Source organism: Phyllostomus hastatus, unplaced genomic scaffold (genome assembly GCF_019186645.2).
Source record: "Phyllostomus hastatus isolate PE091 unplaced genomic scaffold, TTU_PhHast_1.1 phas_contig_80, whole genome shotgun sequence".
NCBI classification, from domain to species: domain Eukaryota; kingdom Metazoa; phylum Chordata; class Mammalia; order Chiroptera; family Phyllostomidae; genus Phyllostomus; species Phyllostomus hastatus.
Window position 1 is genome coordinate 22,754,399 of NW_025333960.1, and position 22,989 is coordinate 22,777,387.

The 22,989-nt window shown below is 45.1% G+C and overlaps 1 protein-coding gene across 3 annotated transcripts in view; it reads right to left on the minus strand.

Moving 5' to 3' along the window:
* The window catches only part of KCTD1 (potassium channel tetramerization domain containing 1), a 181,114-nt gene that overhangs the window by 78,056 nt on the left and 80,069 nt on the right, over positions 1-22,989 (minus strand). The window contains exon 1 of one of the 3 annotated variants that reach the window (XM_045849895.1): positions 12,789-13,137. The exons of 1 other annotated variant lie outside the window; for it this stretch is intronic. Coding sequence is in view for 1 of the 2 variants with exons in the window: in XM_045849893.1 (XP_045705849.1) it covers positions 10,647-12,446 (1,800 nt within the window). In the remaining variant the exon portion in view is untranslated. One more of the 3 variants, XM_045849893.1, reaches the window with a different exon arrangement.

Genomic DNA, 22,989 nt, shown 5'->3' on the forward strand with positions numbered 1-22,989 from the left:
TTCTTTGGCAGTGGTGCACATTGTGAATCTCCAGGGTTTGCCTGTGAGCAGTCATTAAACAGACCCTCTTCTTCCTCACCAATAGTTCTCCTTCTGACTCACCCTATGTCTTCCCATGCAGTTTCTCCATTGCTGTCTCTGAACTATTTCTAAGTTATTCCTTACCTCCAAATTCTCACCCTGGTACGTAGCAAATGCTTAGAACCCTATGTTCAGAAGTTTTCTGTGTCGTCATTTAAATGCTGGGAATAGAGCCTATGATTTTATGATTCGTTTCATTAGTTAAAAAAAAATTTGAGAAATATGCCTGGAACTATACCACTCCCCTTCCACTTATAAAACAATCCTGAAAATAGTGAAATCACCAGCACTATGGATATCCTACTGTTACTTTTTAAAAAATTAACATACACTCTGACCAATGTGGCTCAGTTGGTTGGGCATTGTCCCATAAAGCGAAAGGTCATTGGTTCAATCCTGGTCAGGGCACATGCTTGGGTTGTGGGCTGGTCCCTGGTTGGGGTGCATGCAAAAGGCAACCAATCACATTTTGTTTCTCTCACACATTGATGTTTTTCTTTCTCTATTTCTCCCTCCCTTCATCTCTCTTTTAAAAATAAATAGCCCTGGCTGGTATGGCTCAGTTGACTGGAGTGTTGTCCCATAGACCGAAAGGTTGTGGGATTGATTTCCAGTCAGGGGCACATAGCCAGGCTCAGGGTTTGATCCTGGGTCAGGTGCATTTGAGAAGGCAACCAATCCATGTTCCTCTCTCACATCAAAGTTTCTCTCTTTCTCCCCCTCCCTCTGCCTTCCTCTCTCTCTCTAAAAAGCAATGAAAAAAAAAGTCCTCAGGTGAGGATAAGTAAATAAAATTTTAAAAACCATAAAATATATTAACATGTGAATGAACACCAAGTTGAGATAAAAAGAAAATTAAGCTAGCATAACCAGTTTTATAATAATCTTGTTATACTTTTATTTATGTTTGTATGTTTCTGCAGCAATGTGTCTTTAAACTGCTACCTCAATCCACTAAAAAAATAAATATTCTGTAAATCTTTTTCTGGAGTAAAAAGCAGTAAGATATTCAAGATGGAATATTGAAAATCTATTCACATATGTAGTTTTGTCAGAAAGAATATCACAAAGTAGAAAATGACATTCCAGATAAGCAGCCTTAATAAAACTAGTAGAATTATTAAAGTTATTAATTATTAATTAAAATTACAAAAGCCCACAAAGTTATCCCATTAGGACTGTATTAGCTGAATACTGTGAATATTTAAAAGGCAAACTAAATTAGAGGTAATAAATCCTGCATTATATCAGTCGTTTCTATTTTCTAAGAGCACCTTGTCAAACTAAAAACAAGTCACGAAAGGGTTAATTGGTCAGCAATGTTGCATCAAAACACCAACTAATTACCCTGATTTTGAAGTATACTCAAAATATATATTAATACACATCGACTTTAAGTGGAACTTCTATTGAGTTATTTAGTCTCCAAGAAAACAGTCAAATATTAGAAAATTATAGCCCAATTTTCAGGACCAGACAGGACCTAGCCAAACACAGGCCCTACTCCTGGAATACAGAAATTAGAATTTACCGAAACAATCAAACATGTTTTAAGAAGCCCAGTGTGTTATGGATTGCTCCCCTAATCCCAAACCACTCCAGATAAAATTTCATGTATTGTAAAAAGCTGTTGATTTCATTCTAATCTGACTTTTGTGAATCTGCTGGAGTTTGGGCAGCAGTTACACCCACCAGAGCCCCCCTGTTCCCATCCCTTTTGCTACTTGAAATTTAGTACTTGAAAAAGAGAACTGCGGTTTTCAGAACAAACCTAGAAGCAGGTATGGAGGCAAATCCCTCCAAGGCCTCGGCACTTCTAAACCTTGAAGAAAAGTAGGAGCGAGGCAAACAGGCCTTGGGGGAACTAAAGCATCCAGGTGACGGACTTGGCCTGGGTGAGCCAGGGTGCCAGAGGCTCCTGAGATTTCCTACCTATCAGAATAGAGGCAGGGCGACAGGGCTGAGTCACTGGACGCCCAGAAGAAGGCCCGCAGACAGGCCCTGCCCAGCATCTGGACAAGGTATTTATAGGAGAAAAACTGCAGATTGAGACTGGGACTTTATCAGCTGTTTTTCAAACATAAGACATCCTGTGCTAAGATAATAAAGTGATGGAAAACTTTTAAAACACTTTTCAAAACACAACTCATTTAGCACTGTGGACCACAAACTCTTAAGTATCACCACGGACACCATCTGACTGAGGAGGAAACTCAGAGCACAGGGAGGTTCTGGGCTGAGCTGCTCTTAACCACTGAGACATGGGTTCTCAAAATAGGCCATTACAGTCCCAGACCCAGCAAAGGCTTGGGACCACACACAGCAACACAGAAAGAACATGTTATACACTGGGGACACAGCTGACCCTTGAATAACATGGGTTTCAACTGTGGGGGGTCCACTTCCGTGCATATTTTTTAAAACAAATACTGTAAATGTATTTTCTCTGATGATTTTTCTTAATAACATTTCTAAACCTTGTATATAATACATATAACATACAAAAACATATGTTAATCGACTGTGTGTGTCATTAGTAAGGCTTCCTCCAGTCAACAGTAGGCCATTAGTAGTTACGTTTTGGGGGAATCAAACGCTATTCGTAGATTTTCGAGTCTCTGTGTGGCAGGGTGGGGAGATGGATGCCCCAACCTCTGCATTGTCCAGGGATCAATTCTACTCTGGTTTCTGGTTTTGAATTTCCCTGTGTTTTAACAAGTTCCCTCTTCTTACATTGCTCTAGAAAAGCATGTAAGGCAGTGATATGAATCCAGTGTTATATCACCTCCTGACTGGATTTTCATTTGAAGAGGTGCTAAGACTTTGAGAATCAACAAATCTTGGATTTAAAAGCAGGGACTCTGGGATTAGACAGACCTGGATTCAAATCCCAACATGGTTACTTACCAGTTCCTAGACCTTAGGCAAGTTAGTCAACACCTGTTCACTTTAGCTTCCTGCTTTGTAAAATGGAAATAATAACCGTAACTCCTTGAAGGGCTGTGTGACGGACGATTAATGAGAGACGACAGAGATCACTGCTCATCAAGATGTTCTGCGTACATAAATTGCCAATGGATCTTCTTAAAATGCAAGTGTTGATCCAGGGGAACAGATTCGTGAGATTCTACGTTATCGGTAAGCTCCCAAACGAGGCAGACGCTACCATTAGGTGGACCACTCTAAAGCCCACAGTTCATCTGGGTAGTTATTAATGATTACACTCGGCTTTTCTGTGAAGATTCTGCTCAGAATCTGTGAGCGGACGGGACAGCGGACATCACAACTCTGTAAGAAGAGAGTCACGCGTATCTCTAGAGACTGCAGCCAGCTGAAATGACAGCCTCACGGGCCCAGCACTCCCTTCAACCACTCCTGCGCGGATCTGGTCCAACTGTCCTTGCACTGACGCAGAATAGCTAGGAAACTAGGAAAGGTGAAATAACTCACATTTCTTTCTTTCTTTTTAAAAAAAGATTTTATTTATTTTAGAGAGGGGAAGGGAGGGAGAAAGAGCGGGAGAGAAACATCGATGTGTGGTTGCCTCTCTTGTGCCCCCTACCGGGGACCTGGCCCGCATCCTAGGCAGGTGCCGCAGACTGAGAATGGCACTGGTGAACCGTTATTTCGCAGGCCCACGCTCAACCCACTGAGCCACACCAGCTAGGGCAAATAACTCACATCTCTAAGTTATGTTCCTTAAAAACTACATGGCAAAAACCATAGCAAGTTTAGGTATCAGAACTAACCCACAAGCTCAAGAAACTCATTCTAAACACTGGTATCTCAGACTATCATAATAAAATGGAGGACTTTCCCATGGATCAAATTTGTGTGTGTGCATCTAAATGTATCTGAACATATCATCCTTGAACATTTTGTCTAAACAGATGGGGCAGCAGAGAAATCTACAATTATTAAATAAGAATATATACAGTGTATCTACTAGCTAGGTCTCTGGCATGTGGTAGAAAGTACCCCCTCCCCAGAAAAAAAAATAAATAAAAAAGAAAGTGCCCAAATGGAAATAGGTGCCATAAATAAATAATAATTCCCTTTTTCTTGTGTTCAGAGAGGAAAAATGGGGATTAAATGGTGGGACACCTGACTAAACTGTGTTCACCTGGACAGGAGACATGGTGTAAAACTAGAAATTGATGATTACAATCTGCCAACCAGTCTTGACATTCTAATTTGGTAATCAAATTACTCACAAAGGAAGCGACATTTATCTTTGTCATCCTTCAGCATTCCTTTCCAAATTCCTTTCTTTTTTTCTCAGAAGCCTCCAACCAAATGCTCTCTTAAATCTGTCAGCCTTTTCAGGTGGCACATTTTTACCTCCTCCCAAACAGATCATATCAAAGGGCCTGTCTTCCAGTGCTCACTACCAGGGGGCTAGGGAGAGCAGGAATTCAAGGCACAACAGAGTCTAGATACTCCCAGGGAAGGTTTGCATTACACAGATTTTCAATGTCTATACTGCGGTGGCGGCGATGGGGCTGAGGAGGTGAGGGGCAGAGAATGGGCTGGTGATGTGGGATTAACTGAGCTGCTCTAGCACCTCCCCATCTTCTCCTAAGATCTCCCCAAGGTCCTCAGTTTTCCAACGTTATACAGGGTCTGGCAAAAGTAAGGCCTGCTTGAGTGTGGTTGGTAGGGTAGTAATATGGGCGTGATAACTTATAGTTTTAATTTGAACATTTCACCTAAAATACCACATGGTGTGCTCCAGTGTGACATTGTTATGTTACAGAATTACATGCTTATGATTTTGTAATGAAAGATTTTTGTAATAAAAAAGGGGCATTATTTGTGCCAGACCCTATACTCAACATGGGAGACCATCCCCACACTGCTCCTTCGGTGTGAGGGGCACATGTAGGAATTCTCTGTAGCCCACATATTAAAAACAACCCAACTTACTGCCTGGAGAGTCAGAATGTGAAGAGCCGCAAATCTCAGAATGTAGAGGGTTACCAGGAAAAGAAAGGTCCTGCTGGGATTCCCAAAGCAGCCCAAAGCACATTGCTGTGGTGAAAACTCCAATTAAAGCTGAGACACTCCACTAACAGCATTTTAAGATGCTCCTACTTCCATTATTTTTGAAAGCCAAGATTTGGGCAAAGTTTAGGATATGAGGAATAAAAATATATCAGTCACTAATGAAAGTTTACTGTCACATATAAATGTATCATTTTAGGGAGCAAGAAGAATCTATGTCAGGTTGCTGAAGTATAAGCTGAAAGGAAGGAAGTCTGACAGTAAAGGGAGTATTGAACAGAAGGACGTGGAGAATTAGCTGAAAACCTAAAACACGTCACATTGGGTTGGGCTTCCTGTAGTTCTAAGGGTTATAAAACTGCGGTCTGCTGTTTAGTTTACAGCCATGGGTATGAGGTAATACAACCTCATTGGCAGGTTTAATCTTAGTCCAGAGCCCTTTTTGTAGTGAGGTGTATGTAGTGTGTGGTCACATGGCTTACACACTCACTGATTTCTGGATCATACAGAATAGGAGCTCATTCTCTGTTACGAAGACTCAACACCATTCAGAGCCCATCCTCTCTCAAACGACAATAGCAGGCAAAGAGAAACTTCCATCAATCTGCAAAACCACAGAGCCTGAAACTTTGTAGAGCTTAAAATTTTTAAAGTTCATCTGTTTCCTTTGTGATGTTCATGTAGCAAGCAGAGAATCACTTCGGCTTGCAGTCCACAAACTTGCCAGCCCTCCAAAAACCTCGAGGGAGGACGAGGACCACTGGTCCCTGCTCCTCTCTGCAACACTCAGCAGGTAGAAAGAGGCTCAAGTAACAGTGGCTGAGTTGAATTCAGCATGTTTAGAACACCCAAGAGCTTATCAGTACAATGTGTCAAATCCCAGAGTTATATTTTCTTTCATTTTAGTTTTATCAAGGTCGACCAGTATACCCTCTGGGACTAATTAATCCACATCCCACCCCATCCCCAACTAAATACTCCAAAAAAGCCTTTAAAAAGGCATCCTGACTACCTGGTATACTACAGTGAATAATCAATCAAGAGAAGTAGATTATGTCCTAGAAATTAAAGTTTGAGTGTCTGACAGACCCACAGATTACTAGTATATTTGGCCCTAAGATTTTCAACATAGGCGACCACACAGTTAACTCCTAAATAGATTTTGCTTTTAAAATAGCAGTTACGAAACCAGAAGATAACTTGAAACTGAACTTTTTGTTAAATGACTGGAGTGGAGTTTTCACCAGCCTAAGCCAAGGGGAGGACCTGCCGAAGTGATCTCATCTACAGCTAGCAGTGCTAGCAGAAGGGGTTCTTCTTGCTTCGAATCCATAAGCAATGACAAGAGAATGGCCTTTTGAGTGTCATTGGTTAGGGGAGCCAGACTTTTAAACAGGATGACACAAGGACATAAATGGGATCCACTCTCTCCTTTGGCAGCAAACGCTTCTTTCTCTATTTCCTGGATCAGATTTAATAGATAGTGAGCTGATATACATGTGGGTCTGTATCAACTTAAAATAATACACCTGACTATTGATTACAACATGTAAAAGTACAGATTTCTTTCCCAAAATAACTGTTGCAAAACATTGAGTGCACTACCTTTTAACTTTTTTTTATTTTGTTCTAGTTTTAATATTTAATGAGGAAAAAATCTTGTCAATGAGACTACTTGCTAAGTGGAAAATAGATTAATTTATAGATTCCTAGCCCAAGAGTGAGATTAGTAGGTGCTCAGTAATTATTTCCTGAATGAATGAAAAAAGTTACATAATGTTGAATGACATTTCGTTTCTCCACCAATTTGAACTTTCTATAAAGCAGAGCAAACATTCTTCCAGCAGAAATAAAAATACAGCCACAAAGTAACACTAAAAATCAGGAAAATATCCATTTTAAACAGAGCAGTTAATCCTAATAGCTCCAGATAACCATTGCAAAAAAAGTTCTTATAATCGCTACAGCTGTGAAACACACTACTCCCAACAAATTTATAGAACTCTGTATCCATCTTGAAAGTAGACAGGAGTATCCCTCCTGCCTAGTATCCAAATGCCAAAATAAAACCATTAAGTAAATAGACTGAATATTCCTGTTCCCTTCCCCCTACTGTAGTACCTGAATCTGAATGAAAATGGGTTTCCCAGTGCTATCAGCATCTGCCTTCTCAAAGGCAAGGTCAAGAGTGACTGACTGCTTGTGCCCCACAGGGAGGCTGTTCCAATTTTCAGCTTGGAAACTGTAAGGACCAACTCTGGCCCCCAGTGAAGACAATGGAACAGAAACTGTGGGCATGCACCACTGACTCCAGAATCTTTCCACTAACGGACTTTCTACTTTCAGAGTTCCTTAAAAGTATTTCTGGAAATAATCTGGGTTAGGGTCAAGTGAGTGCAACTTGCAGCTTTGAAGCTAAAGTTCACATTTTTGTTTGGTACTTGAGAGAGGCACAGTCTATAAAAACTGAAGCAACAAAACTATATTTAAAATCTAAGCTCCTATTAGTATTCTATTTTTGTGTAAATTATAAAGACTAACATTAGAAATCTCTACCATCTAAGCCGAAGTACTGTTCTCTGAGGCAGGAAAAATGTTGTATTTTCATGCAAAGAGAAGAGCTATAAAGTTGTGGGAGGGGCCTGATAAACTTTCTTAAATGATCACTTGGGAGCTAGGAAGTTACACCAATAACTGGACCATCTTGAATTACAACAGCTCACTGGGGAAAAAGGAACTGAAACTACCCTCTACTTTGAACACAGCCATTCACGGGAATTAAAATGTGAATCACTTTAGAGTGTCATCTTGACATGCCAAGGTCGCAGGTTTGATCCCGGGTCAGGGCACATACAAGAATCAACCAATAAATGCATAAATATGTGGAAGAACAAATTGATGTTTCTCTCTTCCTTCCTCTCTAAAAAAATCAATAAATAAAAGAAAAAAAGAAAAAGCCATATATTCTTTAAAAAAGAATGAATCAGTTAAAGCAACCATCACAACCCCCTCCTCCAATAAAAAATAAAACCCAGGCACACTTCACATGAGTAAAAATCACGAATTCTATAACCTTTGTTACTCAAGTATACTCATTTTTCAACCAGTCCCATAAATGACACACTTGTTAATGTCCTCAAGAAGTAAAAAGTCAATGAATTTAAAGTAACAGGCTCTTCATTTTTTGAGAAACTTGCAATATTAGACGAGAATTAAAGCATCATCAGGGTGTCACTGTATTACCAAACAGTCTAGAATAACATGGTCAAACCTGGAATTCAGTGACACACCACTGGATGAGGTCCAGTCAGGATTAAGGTTAGATAGCCTATGTTGATAATTAAGAAATAAAGACTAAACTTAAAGTGCACATAGCATTTCTTGGGGAGGAATGGCCAGCTCGAGGAGTTGACAACCTAGAGCAATGCCTTGGTCCAGTTATTAATCCCCAGGAAATGCCCTGGACCTCAGTGGTTACAGTGATTTTAATAAGTAGAAGTTTCATACCAGCTTTTTACTCAAAACATTTGTTTTATACTCAGAATTCTCAGACTTCATAAAATGAGTTCTACAGTTACTAAAGAGTTCCTGTACATTTCTTAATGCTGGTTTTAAAAAAATCACTTTAACATAAATGAAAAGCTGACTACTAAATAAGCACAACTTTTTGTAGCATTTTAACAACAGGGGACTTAGTTTAAGAGCCAGAGTGAAAATACAACCAACATATGGATGCTGAAATCTATACGTAACTCAGGGGTTAACTGACAATTTAAGAAAAATACTTTTATTTTTATCGGTATCCAGCTTTATAGAACTGATTTACCTCACTGGGTTAAAATAAAAGACTGTGACAGAGCCGCTGCATTCCTTAGACCAAAACACAGCCAATGAAGCAAACCTGGCCTAACTTTTGTAGATGTTACGTCCTGATTCTATAATGACACTGGTCTCAGACGAACTGTTTCGCTATGATTCCAAGCAGATGTATACTTTAAAAACTCTCTTAGGCTTTTAATTCTTAATCGGATGCTATTTTGAACCAGGACATTTTAAGGATTTTTACTTTAGCGGAGGAATGTGAGCATTTATTTTTGCTTTTCAAAGAAAAAGCAAACCCAAATTCTCCAAAGAAGAGAAAATTCTCCCCTCCATCCTTAAAACTCCCTAAAACAACCTCCTGGTCTGTCAGAAATGTACTACACACACTGGAAGTACAGGAAGAAAGACACATAACCTACAGGTCTCCGGTATTTTAGAGAACTTTTGTGTTTATATTACTGTCCGCAGCCCTTTTCACCGCTGGCCTTGAGGCTTGCTGATTGTCTGGTAAATGTTTGAAAGGGTCAGTTTGTCCAGAACTGGAATATCTACTTTGGAAAAAGCACTGGGGTACCTGACATTTGTTCCTTGAAAGGCCTGCACTACACCTCCAGACTCACAGACCAAATTCCTACTTCTCCTTGATGGCAGAGAGGTCACAGTTATAAAACCTCCAGGGGCTGCTCCTGCCTGCAGAACAGAGCGTAGCCCCCAAAGACCTCTGGTTTCTCACTCCTAGAGAAGAGTACCCAGAAGATGAGCATCATTTTAATAATGCAAATATATTCCTCCAGGAAAAATCATAAGACACATCCACTTAAGCCCCCAGTCTCAACCTAGAATTTGGTATTGCTTAGAATGAAATAATTTTAAAGTCAAAACAGTCCCCTTATCTTTGATGAGGACACTACAGCCCAGAGAGGTGAACTGATTTGCCCAAGGTGGCTCAGCTTCTGGGCTACAACTCTTACTTTGTTGTTATTGCTACACTCCTGTGCTGTTTGTCTTAATCATCTATATTTGTAAGGCTTATCTACCCCCTAGATGGGGGGCTCCATGGGACTAGGGAAAGTCAGCAATGTTTTAGTGCCCACAATGCTGGGCACCACCGGGCACGTGCTCCAAATCAAAGCCTGGCTGGTAGGGCAGATGTCCTTCCCATCTAATAACTTCAACGACTGACTTTAGTTCATGGGAACTACACCCAGACATCACTTTACATTCAGCTACATGTTACTGGCACTCAACTGCCAGTCTCTCCACTCCCCACCCCCTACAGGAAGTGGGATTGGCATGTTTTCTCTTTAATAATGTATGACTGCTTTTCTAATTTCATAAGTTATGGTGAATATGTAATAGACTATTTTAATGGTTACTTTATTCAAATATATTCTAAGTAACTGCTTCCTTTATATGTACAGTATTCCTGCACTCTTCACCTTATAAAACTCATGCATTCGATGGAGAGGTTGTAAGGGCTGCTTTTGTTCTGTGAACTTTGAAGATTTTAGCGTTACTGCGAAACAGTGATTGTTAGGGCGATTTCCCTCGCACACCTTTTAAGGCGAGGTGTAAACTTTCCTGAAAAGAACCAAGAGTTAAGCTTCTAAGGCTGAAATCAAATCTGATTCAGTATATTTGCTTTTTCAAACTTCCCCCAACCCAGACCTGTATTAGCATAAATTAGTCTCCAAGTGGTACCAAAGAAACATTTCATGCATAGAGCTTAGTTTGGTTACCTGGGTGGGGGAAACAATAGCAGGTGAAACTATGGTGGGAGAATTGGTGCTTCTGTGCCCATTGGCTTCTGGAAGAAGAGGCAGGGGGTCGTGTTTCACGGAAACCACCACCACCGTATCCACAGGCTCCGAGGGGCGAATACAAAGTCGTTTGGGGGAAGAGGGGCCGCAGATTTCCCCCGACCCAAACACGGACTCGTATAGGGCGCGCTTGGGCGCAGCCTCGGATTTCACGTCCGGCCCGATCTGACTGTCTTTGGGGAGGATATAGGTGTTCCCCAGTGAGGGCGGCTGGGGGCGGTGGTGATGGGAGGGATGTGTAGAGGGGTGGTGGGAGTGGTGGCGAGCCGCCCCGTTCAGAGCTTCGGCATAGCAGCCCTGCAGGGCGGGCGAGCCCAGTTTGGTACCGATGCCCGCGATGCTGTTGAGCGTGGCGATGGAGACGGCGCCGATGCAATGGTTGGTGTAGGTCTTGGAGAGTTTGGCCGCCTTGGAGAGCATCTGCATCCTGGTGCCCAGCAAGTTCTTGCCGATGGCTTTGTTCTCATACCAGGTCACATCGCCCTCGCTGCAGTGGTCCCGTGGCCTCTGGAAGAACGCCTTGCAGAGAGGGTTGCGCTTCGACAGGTACTTGACAAAGCTGGCATAGGGGCAGAACTCAGTGCCCGTCTCGTACATGCGGGGCAAGTTTTCCTCGTCGCTGCTCTCCGCGCGCTTCTTACTCCACGACGAAGAGCGCGACTTGTGATAGGGCCCGAGGGACTTAAAGTAGACGAACTTACGGCCGTCCTCATCCATGGCCAGCCCAAAAGAGTCCTCCTCCAGCTCGCGCTGGTTCTCGCGGCCGCGCGTGCAGAAATACATGCACGTCTCGAACCAGACCTTGTTGAGCAGCCCGAAGGGCGTGTTGGTGCTGAAGACGCTGGAGGTGTAGAGCTTGCGCAGGTCAGCGCGCGTGATGGCTTGCTTCTGCACCACCGGCCCGGCGCCCTGCTCCTCGAGCTTGCGGATGACCGCGGCCAGCGTCAGGTTGGCGCTGCGCAACTCGGGGTCCTTGGTGAGGTCGAGCGTGCGGCAGTACGGGGGCTCGTTGAGGTAGCGGTTGAGGGAACTGCGAATGCTGATGAGCGACGACTTGCTGTAGAGCTGGCCGCTCTTGGAGCGGGCCTCGGCATAGAAGGAACGCAGCACGCGGCACAGCGCCCCCTTGTCCATGGTCTCGAAGTCCGGGCTCTGCGCCTTCTCGCTCAGGTACTCCCGGAAGATGCGCACGGCGTAGCGGGTGGCCAGCCGGGTGTTCTCGCTCAGCCGGGCCCGCTCGGGGCGCTGCAGCACGTCGGGGTCCAGCTCGGGGCCGTCCCCGGGAGGCCCGCCGCGGGCCCGGGGCGCCAGCAGTCGCGGCGGTGCCTCCGGCTCCAGCGCGGCGCTCTGGTCCATATTGATCATATGGACCGGCTCCGGCTCCAGCTCTTCCCCGGCTGAGTCCTCGGGCTCCAGGGGCTCGTCCCAGTCCAGCCCCATCTCCTCCTCCTCTTCCTCCTCCTCGTCGTCCTCCAGCCCCCCACCTCCGTCCTCCTCGTCCCCCGTTATCCGCACCTCCTGGATTTCGTCCTCCTCCTCTTCTTCCTCCTCCTCCTCGCCCGCGCTGCAGTAGTGCGGGCGGCCGTGGCGGCGGCCACGGCCCCCTGCACCGCGCTCGCCCTCGCCCCGCTCCCCATTGTTCTCGGCGGCGGCGGCGGCGGCGCTGGCGCTGCCGCCCGCGCTGGTGTTACAGTCCCCGCTGCCAGGCATTCTCGCCATATTGCCGTCTCTCTGCCAGTCCTCGGGCAGGGCGCATGCGCTATATTGGACCGCAGCGCTGAGAGCTTTTGTGTTTAATGACCTTCAGCTACCGGGAGGCAAAGCTGGGCTCTTAAAGGAGCCGCGCTCAATTGTCAGTTTGGAGCGCTGCTCCGGAGGGGCAGCGGCGCTCAAGGGATGGAGGGGAGGTGGGGAAAGTTAGACAGGGAGAGAGTGAGAACGGAGGATGGCTGGACCCTCTTCCTCCCCCACCCTTCTCCCCAATCCTAGGAAAACTTTGAAGGGTAAAAATATGAAAGAGGAGGGAGAGCTGTCGATGGGGCTGAGAAACTCCCAACTTACCCTCTGGCGGAGTGGCGCGCGGGCCCGGGCGGGAGAGAGGGAGGGCCGGCGGGAGGGCGGGGCGGTCTCGCTTCTCTAAGTAATGCCCGAGGAGCAGTGGCCCTTCCACCGCCCCCTCATTGCCCCCCGGAGCCGGGGGTTCGCGGAGGCGGCTGCGCCGAGCGGGTCGCGGGTACTGCTTCGAGAAGCCCGTGTCTGGGGCCTCGCAGAGCGTAGTGGAGCAGGCAGGTTAATGAGCAGGGTGGAGAAGGCACGGCGATGCCCCGCACCCTCTCTGCGCCCGCGGCCAGGGCGCAGCGGGCGAGGCTTGGGAGCGGGATGGGGCTGGCGGCGGCTCCCCCACCTACTTGCTGGCGGCGAGGCGCGGGGGCCTGGGGCCAGCCGCACAGCTCCCAGCTCCCTTTTCGAGTCTTGCAAAGGAGCGAAACACGCCCCACGTCAGCCTCATCCCTTTCGACTTTTCCAACAGCCACTTTTAAGCTGTCATTAAAGACCTGGGGCGCTCCCCGTAGGTCTGGGGCAAGTCCGCGCGGGTCCAGCCAGCCTCGGGAAGGAGCGAGAAAGAAAGAGACTGGGAGGGGCGGTAGGGAGTGGAGACGCGGAGAGAGGCGCTCGGTACCTCAGGGACCCCTCCTCACCCGCCCAGGCCACCGCCCTCCCTGTCTCGGAGCAGTAAGACACTGCTGCTACTGGTGAGACGCTCCACCTGATTGGAGCTACAGCATTGTCCGTCCCTAAGCCCGTCGGGCGGGCGGAAAAAGTGAACTAGGGTCCTGGGCACCCCGCCACTGCCACAATTCTGGCAATTTGGATCTTGAGCGCGCTCGCCTTCCAAGTTTGCCAACAGCCATTCGTTTGCCCTCAGGGCTGCGCTGCCTCTGGCGCACGGGGGCGGACACCTGCGAAACTGGAAAGGCAGCCAAAGAGCTCTCCCGGTCCCACTTTCCCATAGAAGACTGTGCCCCGTTTCCAGCCAAACGCCCGCCCCCGGCATGCTCAGGCTTTGCGCCCTTCCGTCGCCGCCTCCCGTTGTCCCGGCCCAGGGGCAGCTCCCCCAGAGCTGCCAGAGGTTTCGGCTGTTTACTTTGGCGGCACAGGCAGGCCAGCTCCGGAGTTCGTAGTGCATCCTAACTTTCTCTTCCTCCGGTTGCCCGAGTGTCCCCTGGCGTGCTGGCCACCTTCGAGCCCCAGGGGCGAGGGGAACCGACGGAATGAGGTCCGAGAAGCACGACTCCGGCGCTCCTGTGAGGCAGCCTCTCCAGCTCCTCGAATGCGCCCTAGCATTTGCCTCCCAGCCCGAATTCTGTGCAGTTCGACTGTGGGAGTCTTGTCAATTGCCCATTGCCCTCTCCTGGGCAGTTCATAATTTGACGCGTCAATAGAAATGCATCCCTCATTTTGTAATTAAAAAGGAAAAAGAAAAAATAAAGAAGGAAGACTAGGTCTCTGTGCCTCGAGAGCGTCTAAGTGGGAGTTGATGGTGTTTTTTCCACTGATCTGCCCCTCGTCCTCCGCGTGCCTTCTCCGCCTTGGATGGCGCGGGGCGTAAGGGAAACAACGCCAGGTGTGAACAAGTTGGAGCAAGTTCCTGCCTCGTGGGCCCCCTCCCGCTCCTCTGGGGTACGAGCGCGCGCGCGCGCACACACACGCGCGCGCACACACACACCCCAACCCTTCTCTCTATAGAGAACCGTCACGGGAAGCTAGGAATTCGGAGGTTATACTCCTAAGGAATCGTCCCCGAGGTGCAGCAGGCTTTGTTCAAACTGCATTCATTGTCCCCACCTCCCCCAGTTTGTAAAAAGGAGTGTTTGTTCCCGGGAGCCCAGAGCAATACGCAACTAAGTTAGTCTCGCACACGCGGACCCGCGCACAGGAGCTGGCAAACACCAGTCGCATAAGGCTACTTCTGGAAGGCTGGCCCTTTGTCCTGGGATGCTCCCAGGTTTCCTGGCCTCCGGGACGCTCCGGCGGGAAATTTTAGCCTTCCTGAGAACTCAGGTGGGGAGCCAGGCAAGTTACCTACCAGGGGCTGCTCCCAGGAGGCCCTCGCCGCGAGAGCAGTGAGCCGAGGGGCTGTGCTCCCGGCTGCACTGGGGACTCAGGCCCACGCTCCAGCCCAGAAGGGAAGGGGCTCCCCGGGTCTCCCCACTTCTTCGGGCCGCGGGGGTCACTCCAGCCCCCAGCTCTCCTCGCAGCCAGACAAGCTGCTTTGAATTGTTAGCAGTTTACCGGAGGCAAAGTTCTGGGTTAGACGCTCCGGGAAACAAAGCAACCAAAAACAGCTCCCAGTTGACGTCAACTTACTTTCAGAAAAGAAAATAGTTTTGAGCTCCCAGGACAAAATATCCCCCAGGGCAGGTCTTCACTGGAAAAAGCCAGGGGGCAGGGGAGGAGAATAGCAGAATCAAAAAAATCCAAGCGCAAATAACGTTTTAACGGACTTGGAAAAACCACAGTTTCAGATGCTGCCTGGACAGTTTGCAAACCACCCGCAGGACTCCCGGTTATGTTAGATACGAACAACGCTCCTGGGAAAGTATGCCTTGGGCTCACTATACGGGACCGAATCTGCTTCGTGGTACCGGCTGTTGAAACGCTACCAAATTTTTTTGCCCGTAATGATACGTCATCAAATATTGGAAAAGACCTCTTTAGGTTAGTATTTACCAGGAAGAACACCCAGAAAAACCAAGCAGTTATAAACTTACCCCTCTCCCAACGCCCCCCCCCTCCCGCCACGCCAAGTTGCTTAATTTTCAAACCCCAACAATACACAATTACAGTTGAGTTCATAGGGGAGGTTTAAGAAATGATCCCTTAAAAACATCCTGTGCTTCCATATACACCATTCCGAACTAAGAGAAGTTTAAAAAGCTTTCTCTTCATTCTTTCGGTAGAGAGGTAATACTGGTTGACTTCTGCCTGTCAGCCCAGCCCTCCCCTTTGATGTTGCCCTATCATGAAGTGCGTTCAGCCCACCACTTACAACTGACAGCTGGCCTCTTTGTCAGAAAACTTTCTTTATTGTGCAGAATGCATCGCTTCTTTATATAACATGATTCCAGTGCCGTATGGAACATTTGTTGCAATTATTTAACTGTCAGAATTCTTTACTGTAAGCAACACTAAGATGTTCACAACTTCAGCGAGATGCACCGTATTTTTCTATCATCATAATTATAAAGTACCATCTATGTATGTGTGCTTCTCCACTTCTTAGATTACTTGAAGGAAGTGACATGACTGTTTCAGAAGGAAAAATGTTTTCTGCTCCACAGTTTCCCCCTCATTGTATAATCACCTACTCCCTTTTCAGATTCACACTTTATGAAAGGTTATGTTTTCCAGAAACATATTCCGCTCTCTCTCCTCTTGCCTTCCAGTCTTCCAAGCATCATCTGCTATGTAATTGATGTAGCTGCATTTTAGCTGCCTGGTTCCTCTACTAAAACCAATATACCTTTGTGGTTGAGGCTGGTTCCTGGGACCTGGTGAGCACTCCAGTCATTGACCTTGAAGGAGTGAATAAACAGGCTCCGTGTTTAGGAAAATCCTGTGTTTAGCAAGTAATATTTTTTTTGTGGAAAACCTGAAATAACATGGATCTGAATTTCCATATTGAAAATCAGGACAAAAGGTAACTATAAGGCAACATTGTTGTTTACAAGTTAAAAAAGATGTAATGACTGTTTTGGCTTAATGTTTCCTTACCAGGAATCCCCTCTGTAGTAGAGAACACACTGTAGGAAATTATTGCAGAAGTGAGTGAGAAGTCAGGGAATGGAGGTATCTGTGTGTTAAGAGAGTAGGCTGGGAGGATTTAAACTGATAAATTCATGGAATTGTATGGGCTCGTGGGGGCAGAGGCCAGGCCCACTTTTGGTTCATCACTTAAAGTCACTTTTTAGTTCACCAACTGTTTTTAGTTTATCACCTATAAATTAGGCTTTCTTCATTTGATTATGAAAAAATTCCTAAAGTATTTTGGAGGTCACATATGAATTCAGATTGAAGCTATTTTGAGATATCTTTGTTTCCGACTTTCACTACTCAATTCTATTGAATTCAATCAAAGATCATCTTTTTTCTGAGCTCAGATGAAAACAGAACCCATACAATCTAACTCTACAAAGTGGAAGAAAAGAGAACTCCAGAAGAGCCGAAACTATGCCTTACTGATGACTGCAGGTCTGGTTCATTTCCAGTCCAGTTTCGTAGCATATTTTAGCAGAGTGGCTGGCACACAGTAGACAATGAATATGCAAACATGTACGTGTGGAAAGAGAACTAACCTCCACAAAAGGTTATGTAACAGAGGAGTTAAAAGCTCCATCTTTGATGAAACCAGACTGCCTGAGTGTGACTGCTACCTTGGCTTTACCAGCTACCCACCCCCCTTCATGTCTCAGTTCTCTCATTTTCTTTTCTGGATGATAACAATAATAGCTCCTACATTGTGGGACTGTTGTGAGAACTAAATGGATCAGTATTAGTAAAGGATGTAACACAGTGTCTGGAACATTCCTAAACATTCAGCTGTCAGCTATTACTTTTTAAGGCTTGATTATAAATAAGAAAACCAAGGCCAGGAGCCTCACAGAGGTCAGGCCACTCGGCCATGTCTCCAAGAGCTCATAGGGCAGGAAGGCGCAGCTCCATGGCCCATGCCTGAGCCTCTTGACCACTTTCAGTCTAGGAACCAAAGGAAAAAAAACCTTCAAGGGAACAATTTCCTTAAAATATATCAGTGTGCCATTTGATTTGGGAATCTTCAGAAGCCAGAATAGTTCTAAGCTGAGGCCTTGGAGTGTGAGCCCTGTGGGTACTGTGGAAGAAACAGTGTCACTTTTGTCACTGGGCACCTAAAACAACTGGTACTATTTTCTTGGAATATTGGAAGTAAGAACCAATTTGTGTCTTAGAAGAATGACAGTAAAAGAGTTAGAGGCAAAGGAATGCCCACAAACTGAACTGGCCTAAACTGGAGTGTTTTCTATTGAAATCCTGGGCTGTTTTGTCCAAGTCTCCTGGGAGCAGTGAGGGTGTTACCTATTTTTATCTTTGATGCTTTGTCCAAAAACAGGTCAGCTTGAACTTAACACAAGGATTGACAGGAGTGGAATTTTCAGTTTCTGATCGCTACTTCATAGTTGTAATTCTTAATCTTGTCACCTACCAGTCTCCTAGATGTTTTTAAAACAAGTAATGAATTAGGGGAATGTAGTTTTCCATAAGTCAGTTGTGTTTTTGTGGAGCCTGAAAGTGTGTTATCCGTTATAATATTCTGATAATGAAACCCTACTTAGTTAGTAAAGAAATCAAATGCAAAAGTTGTCAAGGTTAAATCAAACAAAATTAATAATGATAGTAGTTTATCTTCTAGTCATATGTCTTTAAAAGTTATGTGGGATTGAAGTGGATGTTAGTCTTATTAAATGACGTTTATTTCAATGTCACTGCAATACTAATTGAGGTAGAAAAGGAGATAAAGATATGTGTTAATGCCATCTAACAAATACATGTATTTTAAATAGTAGAGAAACTATTTACATGTGTCTCATAACATAGAATGTTCCTGAAACTACCTGCCATATATTTTTCTTAAAAATAGCCTATTCACTTAGTAGAAGCAAAATAAAACAAAGATGTAAAAAAAAAACCCAGTTTATACTCTAATATTGGTATGAAAATGTTATTCTCATATTTTTTATTGTCAGTACCAATTAAGATAGCCTTTTAAGAAAGCCATGAAAATGTTCATATTCTATGACCCAGTAACTGCTTCTGGCAATTCATCTCCTTGAGAAAGTCTAATTTGATTTGTATTTTGGCAAAGTTTGGCTTATTGCATCTAGATAAATTGGACAGATGAGTTTTGAAGGGCATGTTGCAAAGTGTGCTCCAGAACTACATTTCACAATGTCTTGGAGACCTATCCTTGTTTACAAAAGTTTAGAGAGTAAGTGTTTGTTGGATGAAGGAAGAAATTCAATTAGGGAGAATCGTGTTTGTGGCGATGTCAAGCACCCTCTGATGACTATCAGTAATGATGGTGAAGGTAAAGGATATAAATTCAAAGGGCAAAGCAAGAAAATGTGGAAGCTCCTATTTTAATGTCTTCCTAACTTTGAGAAAGTTTGAGGGCCAGATTTTGAAGCTCTAGATGTCAGAATTTAGTATCTAGGTATATGGTAGCAATTCACAGGATGTGCTGAGGAGTGGGTATATACCTGCCCTGTGGCTATGTTTCTAAATGAACTAAAAAGGAAAAAAAATCCCCTTTTAAATACCCAGAAGCACTAACCCACATTTTGAACTAATTGACTTACTTTTTCTTAGGAAAGCTTAATTTAACTGTTGGAGACACATGGGTTTATCTGAATATGTAAAGAGGCCCTGGGATGTGTTTGTTCTATTTCTTTAATTTGATGCCGGAGAGCCAGGCTTTGCGCCTGATGGGAGAGGACCTAACCCCTCCATTTTGGGGTCTAGGTGTGCAGAGCCAGGGCCCAGCCGATACCAGTACAGTACTCACAATTCTTCATGCTCATTCTCCCTACAGTCTGTGCTTTGAGTAGGGTGCCCCCCGGGGTCACAGGTGGTCATTACTCCAAATAAAAACAGCCTCCCCTGCCGAGGACTGCATCTGTTTGTTTTCCTGTCTTGTCTCTCATTGTGGCTCATTCTCTTATGTATAAAAAGCAAAGAAAAACTGTTTTTCATTCTTTCCTGTTTACAAAAGTAGTCAGTCTTCACTGGAGAAGGTTCAGAAAGCACAGAAATCTGGAAAAATATATATGCCCCATATTTCTTCCTTGTTCTCATTGAATGAATGTTTGCTGCGGGTCTGGTCTTTCACATGAACACTCTCAAGTTCTCACAGGTATATGTGAGGATTGCCCCTATTTTCCAGATGAGTAGAAACCCTGAGTGCTTAAATAACTTGCCCGACAGCACAGAGCCACTGGGGGTGGGACTCCAGAGCACACACACTTTCTTAACACTTCACCAGGCCAGGTGCTTCAGTTCTGTTTCCACTGTCCAGAAGAAAACTCTTTACACTGGAGTGTATTTTCATGAATACAGTCCCACATGCTTTACTGTTTAAGTACTACATATTGCAGAGTTCATAAGTCAAAATATGTAATCAGTGGATATTTGGGCAAACCCTGCCAAGCACATGCAAAAAGAGGCAGGAAGCCCAGAAGATTCTCTCCAGGAACATGCCTGGCCTGACTCCAGGGAGGGGCAAACCTCTAGCAGGTTCACGTGGTCAAGAGTTTTCCTTCTGCTTTTCTGGTAGTCATTTCCATCTGCCACAGAAAAGCACATTAACTTATTCTCCATCCAGCTCTAGGAAGCGGAATGGAACTGTCAGAGTTTGAGGGCGAACCTCACTTCAGATCTCTTTTGCTGTCCGTATGGAAAGGCATATAGAATACAGCTTTCAGTGGATGATCACCGAAATGCCAGGGAAGTGTTTACTCTGGCTCATGTCCCCAGTTCTGTGGTGTTTTGGTCATTGAAAGGCTTTTTGTGCCTCAGCCCCACACTTTAGTGGCTCACATGCTTTCTAAATTCACTGGTAACTTAGCTTTCCTGGAACTACTGGCTTTTGAGACTGAAAGCTTGGGGCAGTTCGTGGACCTTACAGTGCATCGGAATCAACCAGAACCACCTCGGGAACTTCTTTGACATGCAGATTCTTGGGTGCCGGCTCCAGAGATTCTGATTCAGTAGGTCTAAGGGGACAGTCCAAAAATGTACATTTTTAACACATAGCTCAGACAATTTAGTACTAATTTAACCACACTTTGAGCACCACTGCCTCAAAAGCTAATATAATTTAGCAATAAAATAATTTCCTCTTTAGCAGTGATTACTAAATCATTTTGAATTCATTTGAAAATGGAAAGTTATGAAACCTCTTCCTCAAAAGATGCATATGCTTAGTTTTGCCTATACTTTCAGGGGGATTGGGATCAACCTGCATTCTTAAAATACTGTTAGCTGGTCTCCAACACCATTTTAATACTTTTCCCCCTGGTTAAGAAGTAGTCATGGCTCCTTTCTTTCGTTTCAAGTCCAAATTCCTTGTATTTTGGCTACAGTCTAATTTCCCAACATTCTTTTTTTTTAATAAAGATTTTATTTGTTTACCTTTAGAGGGGAAGGGAGGGAGATAGACAGAGAGCGAGAGAAACATCAATGTGCGGTTGCCGGGGGCTATGGCCTGCAACCCAGGCATGTACCCTGGCTGGGAATTGAACCTGGGACACTTTGGTTCCCAGTCCACGCTCAATCCACTGAGCTACGCCAGCCAGGGCTCCAACATTCTTTATTGCTCTCCCTAACATGAGTCCAGCCTTCTGTGGGAGCAGACTTCAGAGGGAACCGTGCTGGGAAGGGAGGACTCATGGCTGGGAGTCTCCATGACACTGACCCTCAAACTTGAGTATGCATCTGAATTCCCTGGAGGGTTTGTCAAACAGAGAGTGCTGGGCCGCCCCCAGCAGGCTGATGTAGCAGGTTCAGGTTGAGCCCAAGAACGTGCAAATTCTCAGGTGATGTTGATGCTGCTGGTTCCCGGACCCTGACTCTGAGAACCTCTGGCCTAGGAGAAAAAGAAGCATACCCAAAAGGAAGAACCAGCACAGGAAAGGAGGAAAGATGGGGCTAGGGGTTGAGGGCGTGGAGCCCAGTGAGTGAGCCTGGCTGAGTCAATTCAGCAGGACCAGGGAAGGTAACCTTTCCTGTTATTCAATAGCTGAGCCTAAGATGGGAGGATCTGTGAGGAGGCTCGAACCAGCCCTAACTACAGACTTCTTTCCGACTGGGAAAGTCTTCCTCTCCGCCCCTCTACTGATCCAATTTGTCTTGATTCTTTAAGGCCAGCTTCAGGTCCTACTTCTCCATGAAGACTCCTCCCACCACTGCAGCTTGAAGCTAACTAAATGGCACTGCTTTTTGGTTATGGTTGTTAAGTGGCAAGTTCTTGAGTTACGTTTGACTTTTCTTCCTTCCACTTTCACCCCTTGGGATTCCTTCTCTTCAGCAGGTATCACACTGCACAGTGACTCCCGAGGTTGACCATACCTCACAATCACCAGGAACATTTTCCTAATGAAAAAAAAATGTATCAGTGCCAGATCCCTGTCCCTACCCCCTCCACTCACTCATTATCATAAAAGCACCTGCAGCCAGGTCTGAAGCCCTTGAGAGCCACTTGTACACTCTCTGGTTTCCTACCTTCAAATTACTTTCAAAAAAGTCCTTCTACAGGCCTCTCCTAGATTGCAGTGGTTCTTGCCATTGAATAAATGTTAGAATCACCTAGAAAACTTGCAAAAACAACTGATGCCTAGATCCTTTCCCTAGAGAATCTGCTCAAATTGGTCTGGGAAGTAGCTTGGGCATGGGGAGTTCCCAAAGCTCTCCAGGTGATTTCAATGTGAAGCTCAGAGTAAGACCTACTGGCCTAGAGCCCTGGCTGGCATAGCTCAGTGGATTGAGCGCGGGCTGTGAACCAAAGTATCGCAGGTTCGATTCCCAGTCAGGGAACATGCCTAGGTTGCAGGCCATTACCCTTAGCAACCGCACATGGATGTTTCTCTCTCTCTTTCTCCCTCCCTTCCCTCTCTAAAAATAAATAAATAAAATCTTAAAAAAAAAAAGACCTACTGGCCTAGACTGGGAAACCCGTTCGAACACCTCTTTTCAGGGGCCCTTAATATAAAGCTTAGGGATTTTTAGGGGGTTGGCAGGTGGTCTGTAACCCGCAGAAATTGTACACAAAACGTTCTATGTACATTTGTGTATTTTCCTTGAAGGAGGATTCCTAGCTTTTAGCAGAATCTAAAGGGGTCTATGACTCAAAATAGTTTAAGAAACATACATATGGATATGAAGAAACAAGTATATGCATCCTCTATTGCTAGAAGGATAAATTGGTACAGTCTTTTCAGAGCACAATTTGGCAGTATCTATCAGCATGCAAAATGCACATCCATTTCAACCTGGCAATTCATTTCTACTAGAATCTAGTCTTTAAACACAGAAAAATACACAAGAATGTTTTTGAAGCATTATTTGTAATAGAGCATTATTGGATACAATCTAACTCTATAAGTGGATGGTGAATAAATAAATTATGTCTCATCTATTCAACAGAATAGTAGCTGTAGATACAATGAATAAT